Raw genomic sequence first — 19,903 nt, forward strand, 5'->3', positions numbered from 1 at the left:
GAAGCTTGATTTGATAGAGTAACTAAAGGGGATTTCTAGAGGAAATGCCAGGGAAAGAGAAAAAGCTTCTTGTAAGAATCAAGATCACTTTGCCTTTCATCAGACATTATTAATTTAAGGAATTCAAATGCTGAATATACAGGCCGTAATTTAAAAATATGGCAATAGCAACACCACATTTAAAACTCTGCCCTTTCATAATTTCCCTTGGTGAGTAAAGGATGTGGAGTGTGCTTATTACTCCTATTACCCAGTTGATAGAGTCACTTTCACAAGGACTTACCAAGAACAGAAAGCCTTTTCTTTTACCACTGCCTACCCAAAGTAAACAGGAATTGTCCTAATCAGATACTTAAAGGTCTAATCCTAAGAAAAAGCTTTTGATGGGTTGGGGGAAGGGGTACAAAATAGGACACCTTATTTTTTAAATGGAAAATAAAAATGAAAAATTTGTGTAGCGCTGAAGTCATAGTATTTTAAAATATAGCATTTTTCTTGATTTGTATTTAAATGTAATAAAAGTAATAATAAATACAAATTTGTGATTTTTAAAATTAGCTAATTTTAGAAAACCACCTAAGATTGTGTATCAACACTACTGACAACCAGTGCAATTTAGAATAAACCAAACGAACTTGTGTCAGAACAAATAAAAAGAAAGTTGGAAATATAAATCTATCACTTCAAATTTTACCTGACATGCAATTATTTTGTCTATTCTAGAATTATATGGCAATTTAACTGATTAAGCCGGAATCCTATTTTTCCCTCAAATCATGATTTAATTTTCTATTTCCCAAAAGGATAGTAACAGAATCACCTCTGCAATCACAAATAACATATGGATCACTAGCACAGATGAATTTAACAGAGTACCAAAGAAGCATTTATCTGGAAAATTACTGTGAGTAGGTTCACATTAAAGTTTTTCGTGAGCATTAATCAAACTTGCCTGCCTCTACTGAACATGCTAAACCAATTACCTAACTGAAAAGCAAGTAGTAGCCATATTTTGTTTCATTAAGTAGAAACAAAGACAGAAAGCAGTTCTTAAAATCTCATTTTCTCTAATTTTTAAATGCCTAGAAAAACATTACAATGAGGAATACTTACTATACACTTTATACTTGTTTATATGCCTAGACATATTAAGTTCTCAATTAGATCCCAGAGATTTATTACTAAAATGTCAGTCTCTGAAAATTATACTTTTCCACATTAATCACAAATTCTGCATTTTTATTTTTCACACAGATTTTGCTTAAGTAAACTTTTTTCATAATTTCCTGATGGATCTTAAAGAAAACTAACCAGAAAACCACTCAAATAATAAAAAATTGTTTATCAAATTCAAAGGTCAATGATTTACCCATTGTGATAACTGGAGTAAGTTGGGTTAAAATTCACAAATTTACAGTTTGTGGAAAATAATATGGGTGGACAAAGTAATAAGATAAATAAAATGGAGAAGTGGATTGATGAATCTCAGAAACATGCTGAGTGAAAGAAGCAATGCACAAAAGGGTACATAATCTACGATCTCATTTATATATAAAGTTCTAGTACAGGCAAAACTAATTTATAGTGATGAAAATCAAATCAGTGCTAGTCTGCAGTGTGGAATGGGGCTGACTACAAAGTGGCAGAGGTGACCTTTCTGGGCTGATGGAAACTGTATGTCTTGAATGGGATAGTGGTGAGAGAGGAGTATACATTTGTCAAAACTCAACTATACACTTAAAATGTGTGCATGTTATTGTATGTAAACTATACCTCAATAAAGTGGATAAAAAGAAAAATAAACAAAAACAGAAGGATGGAACTATGGAGTTATACAAAAGTGTAATAAACTGCCAAATGACCACATATTTCTCTTCCGATTGAGAGGTGAAATATTATATCCCCTGTATCTGGGTTCACCATGTGACTTGTTTTGCTCAATGGAATATTAGCCATATGTGACACAACCAGAGGCTCTGGAGTTTGCCTGTTTGCTGCTCCTGGAACCCTGAAACCATCATGTGAATAAGTCCAAGTTAGCTTGCCAAATGGGAAATACAAGGCCCAGCACCCCCAGCTGACAGAGAGCCAACCATCAGACATTTAAGTGAGGCCATCAACCACTAGCATAGAGGAGAAAAGAAAGTAAGTCCACTATAGACCTGTAGAATTACTCAACTGAGCACAAGCCTACATGATACCTACAGATTCATAAGCAAATAAGTCGTTATTTTAAACCACTATGTTAGCAAAAGGCAATAGATACAAGTATTTATGAAATCTGATTCACATGAAGAAAATCACCAACTTCTGTAGAAAAAGAATAGCGATGAAAATTTCAAAAGCAACAAAAGATTTTATTTAAAACCTGTTACGGGGACTTCCCTAGTGGTCCAGTGGTTAAGACTCTGCGCTTCTATTGCAGGTGGCACAGGTTCGATCCCTGGTTAGGGAACTAAGATCCTGCATGCCACGCAGCGCAGCCAAACAAAACCAAAAATAAACAAAAAAAATGTTACTAGTGTCTAGAGGCAAAAATAAATTTTGCATGATGGGTGATTCCTAATTGAGAGGTATTTTAGGCTGCTATACAGAAACCTGACATTATCAACTGAGAGATGTTATCTTTTTGGAGTGGTATCCAAGATGACAGAAACTTACAAAAATTCCTTATACTATCCTTTCCCTTAGAGTCAAGAAAAGGCAAATCATACCTTCAGGAAAGATGTGTAAAACATCACTGGGTACTATGGAGTTTATGGTGCCAAAGTCAAAGACTGAAGAGCACAGATGATATTCTCAGAGCTCTTTCCAAAAACACTGAGACTTTACAAAATAAGTCTATGAAAAGAGAATGGATCTAATAAGACAATTTAAAAAAATTTGTTTAAAGAGAATGGCAGGGAGGGAAAATATTACTAACGAATAGGGTTTGGATATATGAACAATGACTTAAAATATCGAAATGATGGATTCATGTCTAATGGTAAAGTGCATCTCATATGGCAGGGAAGGGCATGCTTGCCTGGTCTTGCATTACTGAAGAGACAGTGAAAACGAGGAAAAACAAACAAACAAACAAAATGAAACTCTAAATTTAGTTACTACGGAGAGCTTTGGGTCTGAAATGAAAAGGGAAACAAGTGAGGGTAGGATATCACTTGTTCACATGAGAAAATAACTAAGAAGGGAGTTGGAAACTATAATTACAGTTTTAGAACCATTTATACCTGACATCTCTTTATAAAGGCAGTATATTGTGGCCATTAAGAGCATCAAACTTGGAGTCAGGCTGCCTAGGTTTGAAAATCGCTCCTGTTAATAACCAGTTATATCACCTTGGAGAAAGTTATTTAATCTTTCATGCCTTAATTTCCTCATTTGTAAAACAGGAAAAGTACCTACCTTATAATAAATTTTGTTTGCTATTATAACTGTTATTGTTGTTACTGCTATTGTAATTGCAATAAAAATAGCAGACATAATAAAGTGAACTTACAGCATGCAATTAGTAAACACAATATAAGGTATATTACTGTGATATGGTAAAAAGTATGTATCAACTCCTTTAACACTCAGAAAACTTTTATTATGTCCATCTTGCAAATGAAAAGCTAGGCCCAGAGATGGTATGTAATTTGTCCATGGCCACATGTCAGAGCCAAACTTGGAAGCCAGACAATACAGCTCACGCATCTGTGTTCTCTCTCAACTATTATAAGGTAGCAGCTTCCACAGAATGGGACTCATGACAGAATACAGAGATAGAAACACTGGAAAGCTATGCAGGGGGGGAACAGACCTCTATTTTCACATAATACATAAAAATCAGTTCCAAATGGATTGTGGATCTAAATGTGAAAAGTAGAAGAAAAAAAACTCCAAAGACACACAAGATTATCTTTATGACCATCAGTAACAAATGATTTCTTAAGCAGAACATAAAAGACAAACCATAAAGGAAATGAACGATTAGGGTGAAGATAATCTTCAAAACTTTCTTCATCAAAATCATTTGAGAGTGATTGCAACTAAGGAGTTAAAAAGATCTGCTACACATATAATGAACAAAGGGCCCATAATCAAAAAACTAAAAAACAAAATAAAAAGTCATAAACCAATGAAAAACATAGACTTCATGAAAGAAGATATCCAAACAGCCAATAAACATGAAAAAGTGTTCAACCTCACTGGTCATCAGGGAGATACAAAACAAAACCATGAAGATACCACTACACATACACCAGAATGACTATAATTACAAAAACTGACAGAAGGATGTGTTGGTGAAAATGTGGAACTATGAGAACATCGCTCAAACACTGCTGGTGGGACTATAAACAAGTAATGTGGAAAACCAGCTTTATCTACTTCAGTTAGATATATATACATCCTATGACACAGTATTTCCACTCAAAGGTATACACCCCTAAGAAGTACATGTACATATACACCAAGAGACTTGTACAGCAATATCAGTGTAGTATTATTCATAATAGCCCCAACAGGAAATAATCCAAACGCCTATCAACAACCGAATAAACGGGCTTCCCTGGTGGCACAGTGGCTGAGAATCCGCCTGCCAATGCAGGGGACACAGGTTCGAGCCCCGGTCCAGGAAGATCCCACATGCCGCGGAGCAACTAAGCCCATGTGCCACAACTACTGAGCCTGTGCTCTAAAGCCCGTGAGCCACAACTACTGAGCCTGCGTGCTGCAACTACTGAAGCCTGTGTGCCTGGAGCCCGTGCTCCGCAACAAGAAAAGCCACCACAATGAGAAGCCCGCACACTGCAAAGAAGAGTAGCCCCCGCTTGCCACAATTAGAGAAAGCCCGTGAGCAGCGACGAAGATGCAACACAGCCAAATATAAATAAGTAAATAAAATAAATTTTTTAAAAAACTGAATAAATTATAGTATGTTCATATAATAGACTACAGTACAATGAAAATGAATGAACTACAAACTTAAAAAAAGATAAAACTCATAAATCATGCAATAGGCCAGACAAAAATAAATACATACTGTATGATTCTATAAATTTCAAAAAAAAAGCCAGAACTATGGGATTATAAATTTGTACTTTTGAGGGGAATACAAGGAGTAGAATTTGAAAGAAGGTACCAGGAAGGTTTCGGGGTGCTGTAATGTTTCTATTTATTGACCTGGATACATTTACTTGTATAATTCACTGGAATGTATCTTTGTGACTTGGGTTCATTTTTCCATGTATGTTATAATTTAATAAAAATTGATTTTAGAAATATAGTCATGCCAGGTCAAAAAAAGCACTCTCTGAGCAGCTAGTTGTTTTTCAAAAATATCTTAAAAACAATGATGTAGTTTGCACACTATTATTTTCATATTATCCAAGTCTTATTTATTTATTTATTTATTTTGCGGTACGTGGGCTTCTCACTGTTGTGGCCTCTCCCGTTGCGGAGCACAGGCTCCGGACGCGCAGGCTCAGCGGCCATGGCTCACAGGCCCAGCTGCTCTGCAGCATGTGGGATCTTGCCGGACCGGGGCACGAACTCATGTCCCCTGCATCGGCAGGCGGACTCTCAACCACTGCGTAACCAGGGAAGCCCCCAAGTCTTATTTTTATTTTATTTTATTTTTTTCCCCAAGTCTTATTTTTAAATCACAAACTATCCGTCCCTCCCTCGCAACCCCCAACCCCCAAGCCTACTCTGTGTGGAACCCCTCGAGCCCTCTCAAACTCCATTTGAAGAAGCATAGCTTAGCTAATATTTATAGATATTCTGACTTGCAATATGCCAACAGAACCAACATTCTCTATTATATATAATAAAACTACACAAAAGTGACTAAATGGTGTGATCACAGGGCACTGAATTGTTTTAATCTCCCCCACCAGGAGTACAAAAACAAAGAAATAAACAGCACCAAAACCAAGACCAAAATAAGAGGAAACAAACCCAACAAAGACATCTTTCAAAAAAAACTATATTGCAGGCAATCCTTCAAAACCCTAGAAGGTTGTTATACCACCAACAGTAGCAGGACCTACAAAAGCTCAACAGATATGTGGTAGGCACTACAGGATGTAAAAGAGGACAACCTACTACTCTATAAGCCACCGAAGTAAAAAAAAGTATGAACTGATGCAATGGCTTGCAAAACTAGGACAGTCTCATAGGCTCCAAATCAAAGTATAAAAAACTGCATGCAGGACTTCCCTGGTGGCGCAGTGGTTGAGAATCTGCCTGTTAATGCAGGGGACATGGGTTCGAGCCCTGGTCTGGGAGGATCCCACATGCCACGGAGCAACTAAGCCCGTGAGCCACAACTACTGAGCCTGCGCATCTGGAACCTGTGCTCCGCAACAGGAGAGGCCGCGATAGTGAGAGGCCCCGCGCACCGCAATGAAGAGTGACCCTCGCTTGCCACAACTAGAGAAAGCCCACGCACAGAAACAAAGACACAACACAGCAAAAATAAATAAATAAAATAAATTAATAAACTCCTACCCCCAACATCTTCAAAAAAAAAAACTGCATGCAAACGTGACCTTAAACAAATCTAATAGTCTAAGACCTCAAAATCTCTGATTTATCCAGCAAACACCCTCTTCCAAAAGGAAAAAAACCTCAAACTGAAAGAAAACTACAGAAACTGAAACCAAATTTAACAGGGCAGAAACACTGGGGTTAAGAGGGAGAGATGGTTCAGATAAGGGGAGAAGGGGAGGGTGGGAGGTAGTGATGCCCAGAGGCAGAAAATCCCAGAAGAAAAAACAACAACAACAAAATGTAACATTTAAAACTGAGAACACCACCTCAAAATCCAAGATCTGTAGACCAGTAGGGGTAGAACACAGGGAGGCCTGCAGCCAGAAAAATCATTCTGAACCTGACCTAGTTCTAAGAAAGACTAGATATATAGAGAGGTCATATTTGAGTTCTCTGTAACAAAGAAGAGGAAACATATAAATTACCAGAAAAAAAAGAAGAGAATAAAATACAGAAAATGACAGATGGATTTGAAAAAATAATGAATGATAAAAGGAAGTGTGAAAGGAGATCCAAAAAACTTATAGTTGGAGACCTGAAAAAGAAAACTTAAGGAATCAAGCAAAAAAAATTCAAAATCATAATTCTAAAAGCAACTTTCCTCAAATTAAAAGAGGACTGAATCCAAATATTAAAAAGGTCTATAGTGTATTTGGGAAGACCGACCCAAGAATATCAACAAAACATTATCATAGTGAAACTACTGGATTTTAAAGATAAAGAAAAAAATTCCTTTGGGCAACCTGACAAAAAGTGCAAGTCACTTATTAGAGAAAGAAAATCAGGATGGCATGAAACTTGTTGACAGCAATATTTTATCCTAAAAAAAAAGGAACAATATGCTTAATACTTAGGTAAATGTATTTAATAGCAAAGGATGTATAAAAAGTCAAATTGTCCTTCAAATATAAAGACTATAGATAGATAAGTTACAAACATGAAAGATGTAAGAAGATGAGTTTTTCCATGAGTCTTTCCTGAAGAATCTCCTAGGGATGAGCTTCAGTAAACTAAAAAATGAGGGGAGATGTTTCAGATAAGATCTGACTGTAAACAGAGTACATAAACTTTGTTATATAGTCTTGTTAGTTTACTTTTAGGATTTTCTTCCTCTTTTTTTTATTATTTGAGATATCTCTGATTAATAATACACTCACATACCCAATCTGCCTCTGAAATACATCATGAAATTTATCCTTTCTGGATTTTTACAATTACTTTTTTTTATTTGCCAAATGTAGAACTACTGAGATGATAAGGCTCATTATGGGATCATAACAGTAACAGACTCCTGTTACTATTTTACTAGTAAAACTACTATTTTACTAAAGTAAAAAACATTTGATAAAGACCCAAAAGCACAAAAGTTCAATGATAGACATCTAGCTTTGTAGTCTGTAGAAACATAAACAACAACTAAGAAATACATTAACTGACCTTTGTCATAATATAAAATTATCGATACTAACCTGATAAGCTCTGTTTATTTGACTAGCTGCCCAACTAGCATATTTCATGTTGTCCTTTTTTGTTTTTGCACTTGCTTTTGGATTAGAAGCAATATGACTTGCAGACTAAGAACAAAAAAGAAACATCAAAAACAATACTCCTTTGATGTAGCCAAGACAATCAAAAACATGTAAGGGTCATAATTGCAATGGGCTGATAATAAAGAGTTTTTCAAAACTGTATCAACACAATTTTTAAAATAAAATAAAGCTGAATGAAATTAGTGAAATGAAATGAAAATATATTTTAAAATGGAGAATAATCCAAGGTAGTAGGAAGAGAAAGGATACCTTAAATAATATCTAAAATTAATTTATTACCTGTCTACCACAGCCCTTGAAGGTAAAATTCCATCATCACTTAAATACTGTAGGATATTACTGGTGCTATTTCTTATTACTGAATTACTTCAACTTTTCTATGTCAGAATTATAGAATTACTGAATATTAATATAAGGAACCTCAAAAATAATTTAATCTAACTTCCTACATTAACAGGTGAAAAAAAAATTAAGTCCAATAGGAGTGAACTGACTTAACCAAAGTAAGTTAACGAAAGTCTTACAAGTAGAAAGAGATCATCACTTCCAACCTATTTCTCTTTTCACTACACTGAGAGTTTCCAAACTATGTTCCAAAGAACCAATTAGAGCCATCATCTCCTTTTTAAAGATGTATTTAAACAAGGGATTGTTAAACTGGGATCCATGCAAGAATCTGTAGACCCTCAAAATCATATTCTTATTTTTAATTGTATGTATTTCTGGGGAGAGAAAGATACAAATTTTATCTTATGCTTAAATAAATCTTAAGAAGCTCTGTCCATGTGGTTTCTTCAATGCCTAGCCCGTGTTATATGCTTTTTCTTTCTGTCTCCATCTCTGCCACTAAGGAATTTATATGCCAAAATCTGATTGCAGTAGTTAAGAGAATGATTCTGGAGTCAACTGCCTGAGCATCATTTAGCAGCTCTCTGTCCATCCTTGGGCAAATTAATCAGGACTCTCTGTGCCTTGGTTTCATTTTCTGTAAAATGGTAGTAGTAATAGTACCTTCTCAAATAGTTGATATAAAGATAGAATGATTTAAAATAAAAAAGAGAGCTCATAACAACACCTGACACATAAAGTGCTATGTATTTTTACTATTATTAATAATTTATTTATTTTAAAAAATAGTATTTATTTGGTAAAAGAGACACTGCTACCATACTGTACCTACAAGCTGTTACAACTGGCACTAGTACAATCCAGAAAAAATTTTTTGAAATCCCTTTAATCTGTTTTCTAATTATATTTTGCCATTTCTTTGCTAAAAATTATTTCATTTACGTTTCTTCCTGCCTCCATTTCTGCAATCAATCCTTTTCACTGAGCTCCAACAAAATATTCATCCTAAAGTCCATGAAAAGACTAGGATAAACTAAAATTTCAAAGGACTGGCCTATTAAAGAAGTTTATTTTTCTAGTCATTCTGACTGTAGAAAGGAGCTCATTTCATATAAATTTGAAGTTCATTAAATTCTGCCTCTATTTCCCATAGCTCTTGTTAACTGGCTTTTTCTAAGCTCATCATTTAGCATACATAAACAAAAGAAATATTTAATTACATGCGTACCACAAACTGTTTTTCTATCATAAAAAAAGTTTTAGTTTGGCATGAGAGATTTTATTTCTAATATGTCTTTTATAAACATAGTTTAAAAATATCTCATACAATTATAATTTAAGGTAAGAAATAAAATGTTGGGCATGAACAATAACAAAACAATTAAGAAATACAACGGGCTTCCCTGGTGGCGCAGTGGTTGAATGTCCGCCTGCTGATGCAGGGCACAGTGGTTCGTGTCCCGGTCCGGGAAGATCCCACGTGCCGCGGAGCGGCTGGGCCCCTGAGCCATGGCCACTGAGCTTGCGCGTCCGGAGCCTGTGCTCCGCAACGGTAGAGGCCACAACAGTGAGAGGCCCGCATACCGCAAACAAAAAAAAAAAAAAAAAAAAAAAAGAAGGAAATCACTTTGGGCTTCCCATGGCCGCTGAGCCTGTGCGTCCGGAGCCCGTGCTCCGCAACGGGAGAGGCCACAACAGTGAGAGGCCCACGTACCGCAAAAAAAAAAAAAAAAAAAAAAAAAAAGAAATACATAATATATACTATTTAATTGCATAAAGGCAGATTTAAATTCTGATATAGTAAAAGATAGTAAAAGATAATTGACAATAAAATGTCAAATAGCTGGGATATATTAACATTTAAAAATATAACTGCCTTACAACCTATTGCTCATAATTAACTAGAGGAAAAAAATCATATGCTTATCAATGAAATACAAAAAAAAAAAAAAGAGGGAAGTGATTAACTGGGACAGTTAATGGACTTTAAATGACATTTCATAAAATAACATTAAACATGCACCTCAACTCACCATGTAAAGTCCAAACAAAGCTCTCATATTTCTGTTGTTCAGTTTCAATGCCTGTGCAAAATACTTTCTTGAAAGTTCAAGATTTTCAAGTCCACCTTGGGTATATTTAACCTGTTAAAAATTACGGAGTGCTGAAACCTGTTTATTTTACTACTTTGAAATATAGCATGTTTCATCATACCATAGGCATTAGTAATTGAAACAGATATTCTGTAAACAAATGCAAGATGTTAAAAGAATTCATCTTAAAGTTGTTAAAGCTAATCTAAACTTTAAAGCATAACCTACCCTCCAGAATCATTATATTCTATGAACATTAAGATCACTGAGCTTTTAAAATAAAAAAATGCTGCCAATATAAAAAAGGCAGTATAATTTCTATTTCAACTGCCTTCCAAATGCTTCACAACTTTATTTTCTATTACTAGTATTATAAATCTAGACTTCATACTGAATTGCCCTTTCCTAGTTGCACTGACATTCCTTAATGATGGAGTCCTTTTAACCTTAGAGAATTCAATTGTATTGCTATTCTTAACAGTTAATCAAATAAGATAAATACTTCCTACTTTCCAAAATACTGACCTTCATATGAATTTCCTAGAATATGGATGTAAAAACTGTAATCACTGTAAATGCCTTAAAGGCCATTAAATGGTGATAACTATGACATAATTCATAATTAGGAAAGAATACAGTATGCAATTAGAAAAATACAAAGAATTTCACTATTTTAAATAAGTGCATTTAACTGAAAAGTCAGTATTTCCATTATAGTATTAAAAATTTTACTCCCATAAATCAATTTTCATCACATCTTACATATTTATATACTTGCCTAACATTAACGACATATTCTTAGTTCCATAATAATACCCACACCAACAAAATCACATACAACTGTTGTTTTTGAAAACACTTACTTCAGCATACTGCTGACAGTATAAGTGGTTGTGTGGATTAGTCATCATAAGCTCCTCTAAACAAAAGGCTGCTTTAGCATAGCTGAAAAACATCAAGGAGTTAATTTTAGAAGTCATAAATTTTATGTCAGTTACACCTTAAAATAATTTAAAAACAATTTTAGTGATATTACACATTTTATTCCCAAAATACTTTAAATATCTTTATTAATAAAGTACCTATCTTGAATTCATAAATACGAATATCATATTTTTTAATGAAATGAATACACAGAAGCTTAAATCCTAAAGCAGCCTGTGAACTATCAAGAGATATTACATTTTTCTTTTTTTATTATTTTTTTATGTATGTATGGCTGCGTTGGGTCTTCATTGCAGTGCGCGGGGCTTTCTCTATTTGCACCAAGCAAGGGTTACACAGTGCGCAGGCTTCTCATTGCCGTGGCTTCTCTTGTTGCAGAGCATGGGCTCTAGGCGCGCAGGCTTCAGCAGCTGTGCCACATGGCCTCAGTAGTTGTGGCTTGCGGGCTCTAGAGCACAGGCTCAGTAGTTGTGGCGCACAGGCTTAGTTGCTCCACGGCATGTGGGATCTTCCCGGTCCAGGGCTCGAACCTGTGTCCCCTGCATTGGCAGGCAGATTCTTAACCACTGTGCCACCAGGGAAGTCCCAAGATATTAAATTTTTAAAACTGGGTCACTAGGATGACATCCAAACATAATTAACAACACAGGCTTCAAGATCTTGGATCAGGTTACATATAAAATAGGTTCTATAAGTCCACTGATCATTTAATAAAATATTCAAATAGCTAAAGTGTAATGAGGAAATAAACACTAAATATTCCCTATTCACTAAAAATCCTTTACAGACATATCCCACATATTCTATTACAAAGACTTTTCATTATTTAAGGTTACTGTCAAATACAAAGTTATTAAGTTACGAATTTCTAAACCCATGAAAAACAGATCAAGTTAGTGGTTTTGATATGCACTCTACTACTATTTAATCATGTTGTAGAGAAACAAAATCTTTACTGAAAACCTAAGGAGAAAACTGCTGCAAAGGGCTCTGGAAAAATAGTTTTATACCACATGACTATAATTCTCCTTAATGTATTTTATATATTTAAGCCCTGTGAATATCCTTCCTATTTACAGGAAATCCTAAAGAACACAGGTCTTGTAAGATTTAGTCCCAGTGAGGAGGTTATGACATTACAACAGAAAAAGGCTACCTACAGTTATTTTTGACATCTGTCACCAATATACAAAGGTATCTATTTTACACTAATGTCTGATATACTTAGTTTTCAAAATATATACGTTGCAGTTTCAAACATGTGAAATACTAATAATAGCTAAATTTTATTAGGTACTCATTATGTATCATGCACTTCCCTAGGTGTGTTACAAATATTAATTCATTTAATCCCACCAAAACCCTAGGAAGTAGGCAGACAGCCTACACTCTTAACCACAATGCATACTACCTATATACACTACACATCAGGATGAAAAATCGAGATGGCAATGGTAGTGATGAATATGTCAACGGTAACATAAAAACAGGTACAGCAATCAAACCCAAAGGGCCAAAGGAACCAAAAACACCCTGCAGATTAGCCCCAAATCACAGCATTTTAAACTTATGAAGGACCTTATATATAATTCTCATCAAAGATCATGCTGCTATTTAGCCCTTTTCATATTTATGCCCAAAACCTAGTATTGGTTCTTGACATATAATAGCTATATAATGAATGACTGAACAAATGACAATAAATGTGTAGAACAAAAGTATTGTGACTACCTATCTGATATTTATTCATCATTGTGTAGAAGGGGAAGTCGTCTCTACCTTAAACACCAGCTTCATCAGAAAGATAGTTCCCTTCTAAATGTGTTCCTTTACGGTAACGCCAAAAATTCATATTAATGCTAAGAATAAATGTTCTTAGAGATTTAAATGGGTTGAGCAAAACAGTGGCTCTGATTCTTATATAGCATAATGTAAGATAAAATGGGCAGAGAGGAGTTTCTAATGAAAAATGAATGCCAAGATATTTTTCTCAAAAATTATTTAGTATCACATACGAGGGGATACCTTCCCCCAATTTTACAAAATATAAAATCAAATTAATTTTGTGGATAAAGTATAGAATCAAATAAACTTAGAGCTGGAAGGAGTGAGAAATGGTCTAATCCAGTTTTTCTCAGCCAGGGGTACACAAGAGTATTAAGCCATACAAAAGTGATTTGAGTGATGACTATTTTCTCAGTTCTCCCAAGATGGTACATAGCCAATACCAATGCAGATATATAAAGAAATTAATTCATTATATACAACTCATGAGACTAAGATTTAGAGAAGTCAAAATAATTGGAATCCGTTTAAAATAGAATAACCACTATTATTACTACATTAGAGTCAGTAACTAAAGCTTTTGAAGTTCTTCTGTTCCTCACAAAAGCATATGTATAGGTTACAATATTTGTTCCTTGACTGCTTTATCAACATTGTGATTTTTCCTTACAGGATTCTGATAATTCCCTTTGTTATAGAATTTTATAGTAAGGCTGTACCTACAATAATCACAATCATAATCAATCTTTACTAACTGCTCCCTGCTGATATAACATCTACTTTTAACTACAAATCAAGTAAAAAAAAAATTCAGTATCTTTGTTTAAAATACATATTTTTGTTTATAATATGTACTGTGGGGTTAAGGTATAAATCATGACTAATTTTTTATACTTAGAGAAAGTGTCTCAATGTGATCAACTAGTGTGACATATACCACTAGAATAACTGTATCTAGAATTTATAAATCAGAAGCAAATTTAAATAAAAATAACTTAAAGACATAAAAAAAGTATGTGGCAGAATTCCATATCCCCTTTTCTCTCTATAAAATCACTGAATAGACTTATATGAACAGTCTACTGTGGAAATTTATTTGGAGTAAAAAAGTCTACATCTAGATTCGCAATGCTGCCTGTGACTTACTATAACTATTAATATGAAGAAAAGAATGTCAAAATATTAAATATATCAAGCAATTCCTAAATTGGTACATTTTTGCCACCAGGTCCACAAAACTGTGGTAAACTGACATTCCACAGTAACTTACTACTTGTACCAACAATACCCTACCAAAGACAATGACTTGCTCAAACAAGTTAAATGAATTAAGTGAACATTCTGATTTTCATACAGTTTCAAAAAATCTGAAGACATTTATTTCCACTCACCGTAAATCTGAATATCCCTTCTAAGTGTTCAATTAGAAAAAATAAACAGACATTGTGTAAGTAACTAGCTTCAAGACCAAAAAGAGTTTTGTAATACAAGATAAAAGGGTAGGCAGAATGTAAGTATCATTTCCCATGAAAAGAAACTATTTTTCAGGTGCTTTTCTGTCTTTGTATCTCTTGATTTCTTGTGATTCTTCAGTTCATTTCTCTTAAATGTACATCCAACTCTATCTCAATAAACTCTTTAGAGACGCAAAACAAAGCAAAACTGAATGTGGCTATTACAAGGTGAGGCAAATAATAAATTTAATGATAGGTTAAAAATAAAGTATAACCTATTTGAGAACTAAATATAGAAATATTACAAATACATGTAAAAAGGTAAAATTGATAAAGAAGTAGAAGAACAAAACAGAGGTGATATATTTATATAGTTCTTAGAGGACAGAAAACCTGAAAGCAATATAAATTGATATATCTGACCATCTAAAAATATAAAGTTTCTATAAGTTAAAAAAATCAATATTAAAAACACATAATAAGGATATATTCTTGACAGGACAAAGGCTCATATCATTTACATAAAGAGCTCTTAAAAAACGTTTAACCAATTTTCACTTATCAAAATTTGCAAAGATTAGAAAGAACAGTAGCACCCGGTGTTGTTAAGTGGACATTCTAATAATTGCTGATGTGAGAGTAAATTGACACTACCTTTCTAGTGCACATCTAGGTATGATTTATCAAAACCACTGAAAATGTGCATATCGTTTAATCAAGTAATTCTACTTCTAAGAATTTAGCCCAAGGAAAAATTTAAATAAAGATAATCATTATATGTATGTGTAACTGAATCACTTTGCTGTATACCTAAAACTAACACAACATTGTAAATCAACTATACTTCAATAAAAACAAAAACAAAACCCTAAAAAACAAACAAACAAAACAATCCTGAGCCTCCAGTCTATGAATTTGGTATTATTTAGGTGTTCTTTAATTTCATTAATTAATATTTTATAGTTTCCAGCATACAAATAATTTACATTTAAAAAAAATACTTTATAAATGTTGACTTTAAAACAATGAAAAATAGAAACGTTACCATTTAACCAAATACACTACCACTCTTACATACGTAAGAGAAAGCTAAGTATATTTACAAATATGATCATACAAGCATCCAAACATGGTTCAGGAAATAACTTCCTAACAAAAAACAAAGAGAATCTGATAGCCAGCATATATAATAGAGGAATGAAAAATGGTTCCCAGAATACAGTACACATTCATTAAGTGACATTTTATTTTCGCCGCCACTTTTATTAGAATTACACAGATAATACATTAACTCTTTCACATACATATATACCCCTGAGAAAAGGCAAGAGACAAGTATCTTCCATTCGATATTATTTCCTATGTCAGCTATTTGTACTATGAGGATGAGGTTAAGTATTCTAAGTATTCGTGCACAGTAAGAATATATGCATGAGAATCTGATTCTGTTCTCTGAAAAGGAAGGAAAGAAACAATGTGATATACTTCAGACTCCTCACTAAGAAAAAAGGGGAAAAAAAGCCTGCCTCTAGATAGAGGTTAGCGTTAATGCTGTGATATTAGAAAACTTGCACTAAGACTGGGCTAATCCTCTCACACTGGGATTTCCTCCTGTCACTGCAATAAAAAAAAGCTAACAAAAACATTAAATATCCAATAAGCAAGTTCCTACAGCATTCAACATTCTTGATTATTCTTGGTTTTTTACCCAGGCAACAGAATGCTTCTACTTTGGAAGAGTTGATTCTCTTAGCACTAAGGCTAATAAATGCATACAATTGACAGAATTTTTAAACAGCAGGGAGTATAATACTCTTTGTATGTAAGAACAATTTAAATTCTAAAAATTCACAATTTTGATTCACTAAAAATAACCTTAGCTCAGCACATACATGCCTTTCTAACTCCAAAGAATGCCATCTGTATTTGAAAGAAAACTCATTTCCCAAACAAAAATAATTTAGCAAACACAAATGACCTACTTAAAGCAATTCACATATTATAACCAACAAACTGTCGATTTGTTTTTCTTCATTTATTCATTTTGCTAATTTAAAATGACGTGATTCATACCTCTCACCAATCCTTTAGAAACTACTATGCCTTCTGAACTTATATAGTGATGAAAACTGCACTCCTTAACGAAATTTTATGTGTTAACGACTTACTCATGTTCATTGATATAAAGTTCTGCAAGTTCATGCCAGGCTTCTTGGTCTCCAACAAATCTGGTGAGAGGAAAGGGAAAAAAAGTAAGTGTGTAGATATTCTATAAATGAACAGCATGGAGGCAAAAAGGAGAATCAAATGCAAATTCCATTTTAATTAAAAAAGATTTATCAGAATAACAAAACACAATCCTCTTGTAAGACACTCACTGTTCCAGATACTCATTCAGTTCCCGAATGGCCTCCACATTTTTCCCCTGGGCTTTTCGAATGGCAATCTTACGCTTTCTTGCAGCCTGTGGGTTGACATTAATAAAGGATTAGACCCTCATGATTCCCTGGGTTTTTGTAAAGAGGTAATTTGACTGTGCAAATTATTATCTCAATGCCAGTGAAATTCCATTGTAAAACTACTGCTTAGTGGGAGTTTATAAACATACCCCATGACATCCCACTGGGGAGTTCAAACATTCCTCTAACAATCACATGTGCTTTACTTTTGATGTACACAATGTATGCATCATTTCATTCAAATAAATAACCATCCAGATTCTGATAATTACAAGCCAGCAGGGAATCCTAATCTTTATCCAGCATAAAGTCCTTTACTCTGTCTCATTCATAAGATCTGTATCTTAAGAGATAGAGGGATAGTGGAGATTAGAAAATAATCTTACTGTGGCCACTTGAATGTCATTATACAAATATGGCTTCAAATAACTTTTTTCACAATTTCAAGAGAAAAATCTACCTAAGAGTCTTTCAAAACAATAATATAGGTGCTGAAAGAAATATTTTATAATAGACAAAACATTTAAAACCTGCAACTTAAAGCTTTTTAAATATATAAAAATCAATGCCATTTATTTATACATTCATCAAATATGTAACAAACATCTGTTGTTTGCCAGGTACTGCGCTGGACAATAAAAATATAAGGATAAAAAAAGGAACAGATAATTCCTTGCAGGAGCTCAGTCTGATAAGAGAAAGAGACATCAAATAAAAAGACAATAATAGAGATATCTAAGATGTTGTGGCAACACAGAGGTGATCCTAACAAGGCTGTAGCAGATGGGAGGAAGTGGAAACACAGGAAGCAAAGAGCGTCCCAGATGTGATACCTGGGTTGAAAGAGAAAGTGCAAGTAGACATTAAGAAAGCAGAAAAGAAAGTTGTGTGGAGGGACGATACTGCATAGTAGGAGAACACAGGAGCAAAGGCAGAGGAGACAGCAGCATTGTGTATAATCAAGACTATATGTTTGGGGCTGAAGTGACTGGAGGGCTCTGTGTGAATTACTAAATTTACATCCCCTCCATCTCTGTTTAATTCAATGCAGAAGACTAAACAATAAAACACTATAATTAGGGCTAGGTTAGGCTTATTAATTATGAACATGATTGTCATTGTTTTATGTAAAACACACTCCACAAGATACAGACAAGGGAAGTACTGTAAAATGAATGGGGCCTCTTTAGACCAAAGGAGCTATCTGTCCTGGGGTGGAAAAGGTGGGTTTTTGCTCTGAAAAACTGAAAGTCAAAATATCAGAGTGAATCAAGAGACTCCCAATAAATATGAAAAAGCAATATTTATAATAATAGTGATAACAATATTTCAGTAATGAAAGAATGATACATCTGTTAAAAATGTATACCCCTGATTATATGGTTCATGCTGAATGCCTACCAGAACACCTGCCACACAGCAGGAACTCAAATATTTTTGGAATAATTTCACTATGCACAACAATGAAAGCGCCATAATAAATGTAAAGTTTAAGTCTCGAGAATTCAGAAGGAAAGTAAAAGTAAAGCTCTAAAAGTAACTCAATCCTAAAGCCTTTAGGAAGAATATTAGACTTCAAATGTATGCCTTATTCCAAGTCCTTCTGAAAATAGGTGAGGATTAAATTAACATAATTAAGAAACTAATTTCTTTGGAGCATAAATTATCTAATTTCACCAGTTCAACAGAATTTGAAACATTTTTGTTTATTCATTTCATTTTTGATGACACTACTTCTTCCACAGGCAATATGTTAGAGCGGAGAGTCTAGGTTTTGAAATAAAAAAAGACAAGGAACTGAATCCCAACTCTTGTCACTTACGAGCTTTCTAACCAAGACCAAAACATCCGACCTGCCCAAACTTCAGTAATACCACCAATCTCCAAGTATCAAAGTGAAGTATCTAACACAGTACACAGCATATAACAGTACTGAATAAATGTTATCTTCCTTCTTTTTTACCTTTGGTCTATGCTTAATATATATATGTGTTAAAACTTGCCAAAAGCTCTACCTATGAGATCTTTAAAGAACTGGCACAGGCTTGCTTAGTTTAATATTGATATATTGCCCCAATCCTTACAGGATTTGTATCAGCTGAAATATTGTATAGATGCAGTGAAACTTGTTGAAAATACTGCATTCAAATGCCACAAATAAGAGACAAAAAGTCAAAGTATAAATATGAATAGCAACTAATACCTCTACAGTAAGAGATGTGGTATGAACACTGTAATGGACACAATTATTCACAAAATGAGTTTCGTTTTTTTAAAAACACCTGTCTAATATTAACTCATTTTCTCATTGATTTGACAAGAGAATCATGTCTCTACTGTTGAACAAACACCAAAATTTTTAGGTCAGCAGCATTTTGCAGAATACAGTTTATAAAGCACTGCTAGTGTTTCAAAGATAATTAATCTTTAAAAATGCCTTTTTAAAACACAATCCTTTTGTAAATAATGAAAAACAGAGGTTTAAACAACCTAAATGCATCAAAAGAGGTAGGATGAGAAGTAGGATCTCAAATTTCTGATTCCCATTCTAGATTTATTGATAAGAGTTCCTGAAACTGAAATATTACAAATTAATTTGTTACTATTATTTTGAATTATGTATATTTATAGTAGGTGGAATGCCATAATTTTATAATGTAAAACAGAAATTCAGTATTAACTTTGTAACAGCCTATTTTAAAAACTAACAGTTTTCCACCTAACAAACACTT

The 19,903-nt window shown here is 33.9% G+C and overlaps 1 protein-coding gene and 1 non-coding gene across 6 annotated transcripts in view; one reads left to right on the forward strand and one right to left on the reverse strand.

The window, feature by feature from the left end:
• Positions 1-19,903, reverse strand: part of EMC2 (ER membrane protein complex subunit 2) — a 209,468-nt gene that overhangs the window by 78,020 nt on the left and 111,545 nt on the right. For 4 of the 5 annotated variants that reach the window (XM_089898818.1, XM_089898817.1, XM_089898819.1 and 1 more), the window contains exons 6-10: positions 17,091-17,176; positions 16,881-16,940; positions 11,392-11,473; positions 10,469-10,579; positions 8,007-8,111 (exon numbers count right to left, since the gene is read on the reverse strand). In XM_089898818.1, coding sequence (XP_089754944.1) covers positions 8,007-8,111; positions 10,469-10,579; positions 11,392-11,473; positions 16,881-16,940; positions 17,091-17,176 — 444 coding nt within the window. The remainder of the gene's footprint in view (positions 1-8,006; positions 8,112-10,468; positions 10,580-11,391; positions 11,474-16,880; positions 16,941-17,090; positions 17,177-19,903) is intronic. The other variant, XM_089898820.1, reaches the window with a different exon arrangement.
• Positions 2,383-2,455, forward strand: TRNAR-UCU (transfer RNA arginine (anticodon UCU)). Its single transcript has one exon. It is a non-coding gene; the product is annotated as a tRNA-Arg (tRNA).

Source organism: Delphinapterus leucas, chromosome 17 (genome assembly GCF_059928025.1).
Source record: "Delphinapterus leucas isolate spDelLeu-1000000601 "Yukka" chromosome 17, BTC_Dleu_Yukka2, whole genome shotgun sequence".
Lineage (NCBI taxonomy): Eukaryota > Metazoa > Chordata > Mammalia > Artiodactyla > Monodontidae > Delphinapterus > Delphinapterus leucas.